General features: G+C 36.7%; 1 protein-coding gene across 1 annotated transcript; it reads left to right on the top strand.

Annotated features, from left to right (window-relative positions):
• The first annotated feature begins 7,135 nt into the window (after positions 1 to 7,135).
• Positions 7,136 to 8,047, top strand: LOC110576091 (olfactory receptor 4C12-like). The gene has a single exon (XM_021685189.1). It carries the CDS (start codon positions 7,136 to 7,138, stop codon positions 8,045 to 8,047), a length of 912 nt encoding a protein of 303 aa, XP_021540864.1.
• The last annotated feature ends 575 nt before the right edge of the window (positions 8,048 to 8,622 follow it).

The raw sequence follows: 8,622 nt of genomic DNA, 5'->3' as shown, positions 1-8,622 counted from the left end.
CTGGGACCAGAGGAAATCCAGGTCTCCTACTCCTCCGCCATCTTGCTCCTCCTCAATCTATTTTAAAAATATTTAATTTATTTATTTGACACAGAAAGAGAGAGTACAAGTAGGGGCGGTGGCAGAGAGAGGGAGAAGCAGGCTTCCATTGGGCAGAGAGCCTGACATGGGGTTTGATCCCAGGACGCTGAGATCATGACCTGAGCCGAAGGCCGACTGAGCCACCCAGGTGCCCGTCTAGATCATTTTACATTCCTATAAGTAATGTATCAGATTTCTAATTACTCCTTCCTTGCCAACACTTACTAATTTCCTTTTTTTTGGAAAAAATTATGTCTACTTAAAGGATGTAAAGTGGTATCTTATTGTGATTTTTATTTGCATTCCCCTCATTTGCAAATACAGATAGTTGTACTTATTTCTGTTCAATTTGGATGCCTTTTATTATTTTCTAAACCTAATTTCCATGGTAGGAACTTGTAATGAAATGCTGAATAGAAGTATTTAGAGTAGACATTCTTGTATTGTTCTGACTTTATGAAGGAGGCTTTTTGGTGAGGTGTAGTTATTTGTTGGTTTAGTGACTTTCTAAACTATTTTTGTAAAGACTGGAGGTCTTACTGCAATAAAGAATAAAAAAATGGTAGAGTTTGGAAAGGAATTAAACTATGTATTTCCAAAGTTTATGGTTTTGTATGTAGAAAAATCATGACTGCATAAGTGAATGTAGCCATATTGCTGTATAAAAGGTCAATATATGAAAATATGTTCTCTGCACCAAGAATAAAAACATTGGAAAATTAAGTTGAAAAACACTATTGACATTACATAAAAATGAAAATACTTAGGAATAAACCTAATAGATTATGTGAAAGAACTTTGGGAAGTTTACACTACCTGATTTCAAGACTTCATATAAAGATACAGTAACCAACATAAGATAAACATATAGATATATAGAACAGAATAGAGAGTCCAAAAATAAGCCACCACACAGAGTTACTTGCTTTTCACAAAACATTGTTAAAAACAGTTATGGAGAAAAGAAAAGTCTTTCCACCAAAAGGTGCTGGAATAAGTAAATATTCATATGGATGATAATGAACCTCAGCTTGTAAGTCACATCACATAAAAAATTAATTTGAGATGAATCACACACCTAAAGATAAGAGTAAAAACTATAAGTCTTCTAGAAGAAAACTGGACCATATCTATGAAGACGGGTTTAACAAAGATTTCACAGTTAACATCAGTTAGTTTTAGAATTTAATATCAATAGCCAAACATCAAATATTTTAGAAGAAAATATAGGTGAATATCTTTGTAACCTTGAGGTGTGAAATTTTTTGTTTAAAGGAAACATAAAAACCTTTTTTTCATAAATAAAAGATATATAAACACCAATATTTAAACTATGAAGTGCTGTTAATGGAAGAACCTTAAAATGAATGCAAAGAATAAAAAAAATCTGCAAGACATTGAAGTTACATATAATTATTGCTTACAATACATAATGAGCTTCTACAAATTGAAAATAGAGACAAATGGAAAATGGGCCAAAGATACTAACAGGCATTTCACCAAAAGAAAGATGTGGTGAATAAACATGTGGAGTGATAATCAGCTTATTAGTAATTTTGGAAATGTCAAGGAAACCCACAATAAGATAACATTCTACATTCATTTAATTTGCAAAAATTAAGAAGTTTGAGACTACCATGTGATGTATAGGATATGAACCAATGGGATGTATTTTACATTGCTGCTGGAAGTTTATATTAATACAACTACTTTGGAAAATAATTAGGTATATCTAGTAATCTTGAACTTCCCATAACCTTGATTCTTAGGTTCAACTGCTAGATACATACTCAAGCAATAGTTGGCATGTGCACATCTGGAGCTGTGTGCCAGAGTCTTCACAGCAGCCTGTCAGTAATACTGAATATGTGGAACTACCCAGAAATCTGTCAACCAACATCAGCTGTGAAGCACCAGCACCAGCAGGAGAATTTTGCTTGTGCCCAAAGAATGTACTTCAGGATACAGACTTGTACTTCGGACTTGAGCACTGGAGGTCTGCAGAGCAAGTGGTTCAGGAGAGAGAGGGTGAGCATATTAGTTATTCTGTGATGGGAAATAATTCATGAAAATGAAAAAAAAATGTCTGAGAAGGTGATTTCTTTAGTCACTTGAAAACAGATTCTCAAAATTTTGGTGAAAATTTCATTTCAAGTTTGAGATTTTTTTTTAGTAGAAATATGGCTGCCAAATGTCTACAATAGCCAAACTGTGGAAAGAGCCAAGATGTCCATTGACAGATGAATGGATAAAGAAGATGTGGTTCATATATGGAGTGGAATATTACTCTGTCATCAGAAAGGATGAATATTTACCATTTACATCAGACATGGATGGAACTGGAGGATATTATGCTGAGCAAAATAAGTCAATCAAAGAAAGACTAGTATCATATGGTCTCACTCATATGTGGAATATAAGAAACAGGGCAGAGAACCATAGGGGAAGGGAGGGAAAACAGAATGAGAAGTCATCAGAGAGGGAGAAAAAACATGAGAGACTCTTAACTCTAGGAAACAAACTGAGGGTTGTTGGAGGGGAGGTGGGTGGGGGAATGGGTAACTGGGTGATGGGCAGGCATTAAGGAGGGCATGTGATGTGATGAGTACTGGGTGTTATATGAAACTGATAAATTATTGAACACTGCATCTGAAACTAATGATGTACTATAAGTTGGCTAATTGAATTTAAATTTAAAAAAAGGAAGAAAAAGAAATATGGCTGTCATTCATTCATTTATTCATTCCCATACGTCTCTTTAATCCTCAAAATAATAACACGTATTGTTAGTCCCTTTTTGAAGATGAGAAAAGTTAAGTCTGAGAAAGGTAAATAACTTATTTCAAGGTAAGAAAACATTTGGCACTGCTTAAATGGGAGGCTGGGTCTGTGTTTATGTGAGGTCCAGGTGCTTTAAGTTATCTTTGCTCCCCTTTCAAATGAGCCAGTTATAACTGGGGTTTTTCAGTTGCTTGATGTATTTTAACTCTCTGCTCAAGTAATTTTCAGCTAATTGATAGTGACAGTGAAAGCTTATAGTCAACTGGAATATGCGATTGGAAAAGAACAATTGATTGGACTTAACTCTAACAGAATGGAACCACAAATGCTTTGGTGGGCTCACACAGAGATCTTGTTCACTGGTCACATTTACCAAATGGTATAGTCTGGCTCAATCCCCTCTCCTATATATCTAATCTCAACCATGGGTAATTTTTTTTTTTTTATTTGGTTTCGACTTCAACATCACTTTGTCCCTGAACATTCCACCTTCACCCCAGTTTAAGGCTTATTCTCATTACGGCACTGTGTTCTTTTTTATAATGCTCACCACTCTCTTCTTTTTTTAATAGTTGAATTCTTGCATATGAGGGCAGAGACACTATCTGGGCTGTGAGGGCAGATATGTATTTAAATTTTAGTTTTATGGGTGGCTCAGTCAGTTAAGCCTCCAACTCTTGATTTGGCTCAGGTCATGATCTTGGGGTCCTGGGATTGAGACCTGTGTTGGGCTTCACACTCAGTGGGGAGTCTGCTTCAGGATTTTCTCTCTCTCTCTCTCTGCCCCTAATCCACTTGCACATGCCCTCTCTCTCTTTCACTCTCTCTCTGTGTATCTCTAAAATAAATAAATAAATAAATCTTTAAAAATAAATAAATGAATTTTAGTTCCACCACTATTCACTTCTGATCTTGGGTAAATTACCTATACTCATAGTGCCTCAGTTTCCTCATTTGTATAATGAAAATAATAGTGCCAATCACAAAGGGTACCTCATGTAATGTGTTTAATACAGGGCCTGGCATTTAGCACTCAATAGTTAGTTACTGTCATCATTATTATTGAACAACACTGTGCCTGGTATATTTTAGATGTTCCATGAGCATTCATTGGAGAAAAAAAAAGAAATGAAGAATCTAGGTTCTAACTGTACCCTGATAATTATCCTATTCCTGTAGATCAATTCTAGCCCGTGTCAAAAAAGTCCTTCTGTGGTCAGAGGGACTATAGTAGGAAGGGAGAAGCATTTCACTGCCATTTTGGCAAGGGCTGCTAAAATTAACTACTCTTCCCTTGGGAAAATAGCATAGAGGTGAGTCACTACTTAAATAAAACTGGTGTCCCCTTCTTGTGAGAACTGAAGGAGTAGAGAAGCAGGACTGTGAGGTAGAGTGAACCACAAAGGCAGTGCCTCTCCCTGACTACGTCTGTGGCTAGACATGCGGAGCTAGTGAAATGATGGGAGAAAGTGGGTGCATCCTGAGGACCAAAGTCTGTAACTCAGCACTGAGCATGGATGTTCTGAAAAAAGGCTCAGAAAAATTGGCTTCAAGAGATTCCTCATCCCAGAGACTTTTAGTCAACTGCTGATGTTTTGTAATTGGACTTGCTTTTTTGGCTCTAGAAACGGCTGCCATGTTCTTAGGGTCTATATCAAGTCTCTCACACCAAGTTCTACAGAAAAAAATTAAAAACCTATAGATTTCTGTGAATCTCATAGAAATAGAAATGTGCTAAGCTGCAGAAATCTCCCCCGCTCCCTGCAACCCAAATTCCTTTTAAATACAAAGTGACTGTGTCTGCTATCTGGGATTGTTTATTATCTGAACAGGTCAGGCCAGGGTGAGAAGTCCCAGAGATATGGGGAGGATAGGTATGTAAGAAAAGCACAGTTTTCTTCTTTTTGATTTTACTTCAGAATTTTCTTTTCTGGGAACACTTTGATTTTTTTTTTTTTTGAACAGTAAGTTTACATAAATTAACATGACCAAGACTCTGGTTTCATATACCTTGAATTGAAGAAAACCCTAATGGAGTTTAAGTATTGATGAGTCTGCCGAGGACCAACTGTTGACAAGACAGTAGTTTACAACCCTCAGCACTGAGTTAGGCAAAAATAACTTTTTTTTCTGACCAGTTTGTGTGTAAGGACAACCTATGACTTCTTGATTTGTCAGCACTTTTCTCTGATATTGATCCTAAGGGCCATAATCAACAAGTGAGTTTGATAAAAAGTTCAGACTTTAAGACAGCACTTGTTGGAAATATTACAATACACTTATTAAGTCTTTCTTAGATGATTTTGTAGTGTGTCCTTTTTTCTCCTCTTGCCTTTTTTTCTCCTTTTTTGGTTTTACTTTTTCTCCTCTCCTCCCTTTCTGTCTCTACATCCCCTTTGTTGCTCTCTCTCAAATGCTTTCTAATATCTAATATTGGCTATCACTGTGGATGTAAAATTGAGTAGGGTTATAAAACTAGTAAAACAACACTGTACAAAGCATTTATTTGAATAGTGAACAGAATTTACATTTAGTTTCCTGGAAAAATCCATACTTGGTCATAGAATCAAATTTGGAAGGAGTATATTATTTTATGTTTGGGATATGTTTTCAGCAAATCGATTAATGAATAGACAACAAATCTCACAAACAAAGCAAGCAAATTAAATAAAAATTAAGAATTTATATTAAAGATTTTTTTAATCACTTTAAAATTTTTCTTTTTTAAATCTGATGACCTTTCTTTTTGACATTTATCACTGTTTTCTTATTCTCCTCTTTCTTCTCACTTGTTTAGCTTACATTTTCAGAATCTTTGCCTTTTGAAGATGTTCAGAGACAATTTTGAGGGATTTCTTTGGTGATACTCCCATGAGAACAGTAAAATATTAACAATGATAGTAAATTTAGGAGCACCTGGGTGGCTCAGCGGTTAAGCGTCTGCCTTCAGCTCAGGTCATGATCCCAGGGTCCTGGGACTGAGCCCTGCTTCAGGCTCCCTGCTTAGCAGGAAGCCTGCTTCTCCCTCTCCCTCTCCCCCTGCTTGTGTTCCCTCTCTCGCTGTGTCTCTCTCTGTCAAATAAATCAATACAATCTTTTAAAAAATAATAGTAAATTTAAAATGATTTAATCTTCACAACACTCCTAAATACAGATATATTTAGTCCCTACTTTAACAGATGAAAAAATTGAAGCACAAAGAGATCAAATAAATTGATGTTATGTAGTTAATCAGGGGTGCATCCCAGATTCCAAGCTAAATCTTTGGATTTTAAACCCATTTCTCTTTGCTCTTTTTCCTTTATTTCTCTCCCTCTTTCTTTTGCTTATTTTTTTCTTCTCCCACTCTCAGTGAATGTTTTATGAGTATTTACTTTTTGGCCATCACTGGGAATACAAAAATGAATAAGATTACAATTTCAGTAAGGCACATATTTGCCTTCAAGGACACACCCTGTTGAAGAACAAGAGATGAGTATGAGACAATGTGGCAGGTGCCCTAAGGGCCACTTCCCACCTTCTCTGAGATTGGGAGGAGGTAGCAACACCATTTTTAGTCTTGAGGAAGCTGAGAAGCTAGCAGACAAGTAAAGTAGGGAACAGTATGGCTTGTGAAAGAATTTTTATATGTCTTTGAGTCTTTTCATATGACCTCAATTAGAACAAATTAGATTTTTCACTGGTAAACATGTCCAGACATTTTAGAGGTAAAATATATAAATCTTTGGGTGTATGTGAATGTGTCACATGTATGGCTATATCATGGATTGGCTCTTCCAAATTGATGCATGGTATTTTCTTTTCTGATTTTAAATGTTACACATTTTTGTTGTAGAAAATTAAAAAAAGGGGTGCCTGAGTGACTCAGTTGGTTAAGCCTCTGACTCTTGTTTTCAGCTTAGGTAATGATTTCAGGGTCATGGGATTGAGCCCGCACAGGTTGTGGAGTGTGCTTAAGATTCTCTCTTTCCCTCTCTCCCTCTGCCCTGCCCCCCAACTTGTGCTATCTCTCTTTCTCTCTCTCTAAAAACAAAACAAAACAAAAAAACAAAATCAGGAAATTATAAAGAACAAAAAAATACCACCTAAATTGTCACTTGTAATAATACAAAAAATGAAACAGTTGATAGGGTCTTGTGCTTGTTTTTGCCTTCTGTGAAACTAGAAAAAATAAGGCACTCCATGAATATTTATTCATTAGGCAAAGGTGTCATTATTGAGGATGAGTGTGACTTTCTTTTCAGGGAAGTCACTTGTCACCTGAACTGAATTGATGGACAAGATGAATAATGTGACGGAATTCATCCTCCTGGGCTTGACTCAAAATGTGGAACTTCAGAAATTCTCATTTGTTGTGTTTTTAATTGTCTACTTGGTCACCTTGGCAGGCAACTTACTCATCATGATCACCATCAGCATCAACAGGGCCCTGGAAACCCCCATGTACTTCTTCCTGTCTAACTTATCCCTTATAGATGGCTGTTGTTCTTCCTCCATGACCCCTAAAATGCTTGCTGACTCTCTTACTGTGAGAAAAATAATCTCTTTTAGGGGATGTATGACTCAAGTCTTTGCTGAGCATTTTTTTGGTGCTGCTGAGATTATCCTTCTCACAGTGATGGCCTATGACCGCTATGTGGCCATCTGCAAACCCTTGCACTACACAACCATCATGAGGCAACAGGTGTGTAGCCTCCTTGTGGGAGTGGCCTGGGCTGGAGCCTTTGTCCATGCAACCATTCAGATCTTCTTCATAATCTGGCTGCCCTTCTGTGGCCCCAATGTCATAGATCATTTCATGTGTGACTTAAACCCTTTGTTGAAACTTGTCTGCATGGACATTCATACCCTTGGTCTCTTTGTTGCTGCCAATAGTGGGTTCATCTGTTTGTTAAACTTCCTCTTTTTGGTGGTCTCCTATGTGGTCATTTTGCATTCCCTAAGGACCTATAGCTTGGAGGGGAGGCGTAAAGCCCTCTCTACCTGTGTCTCTCACATCACTGTGGTCATTTTATTTTTTGTGCCCTGCGTATTTGTGTATCTGTGTCCAGTGATCACCTTTTCCATTGATAAAGCTGTGGCTGTGTTTTATACCATGATAACTCCCATGTTAAACCCTTTAATCTACACCTTGAGAAATTCAGAGGTGAAAAATGCTATAAAGAAGCTCTGGATCATAAGGTGACTTCAGTGGAGAAATAATCACAACAGTGTAAAATGACTTTATCTTTTGAATGGCAAAGAGAAAATAATATAATTTCTATGGTTCAGGGCCAGTGAACACTATATGTAAAAGTATGTTGATGTTGGCATATAAGTCCTCTGAGGAAAGGCCCGGGCAGGAAGTTATGTATCGTTTAAAAATATCCCATTTAGATTTATTTATTGCCCATGTAGTTTTCAAACTTTGATTACTTTCAGAATCAATTGGAATTCTTATTAAAATGCACATTTCCAGGATACAGGCTCTAGAGATTCTAATTCAGTGGGACTGTTCCTGGATTGGCATATTTGCATTTTAAACAAATTATGCAGATGTTTCTAAGCAGGTGATGTATGCAGACACTTTGAGCAATAATGCTATAGATTATGTTTGCATCATTGGCCTATTAACAGATCACTTGGTTAAAGCATTTCCTGGGAAGTATCTTTCATAGAAAATGCTATGAGCATCATGAAACTCAATTCTTCATAAGTCATGTAATGCAAGATCACCACCTTTGCCAAAAATGTAGTATCCTGTGAAGGTAGAAAAGCTTT

The sequence above is a fragment of the Neomonachus schauinslandi genome, chromosome 11 (assembly GCF_002201575.2).
Source record: "Neomonachus schauinslandi chromosome 11, ASM220157v2, whole genome shotgun sequence".
Lineage (NCBI taxonomy): Eukaryota > Metazoa > Chordata > Mammalia > Carnivora > Phocidae > Neomonachus > Neomonachus schauinslandi.
This window is presented reverse-complemented; position numbering and strand designations above follow the sequence as displayed.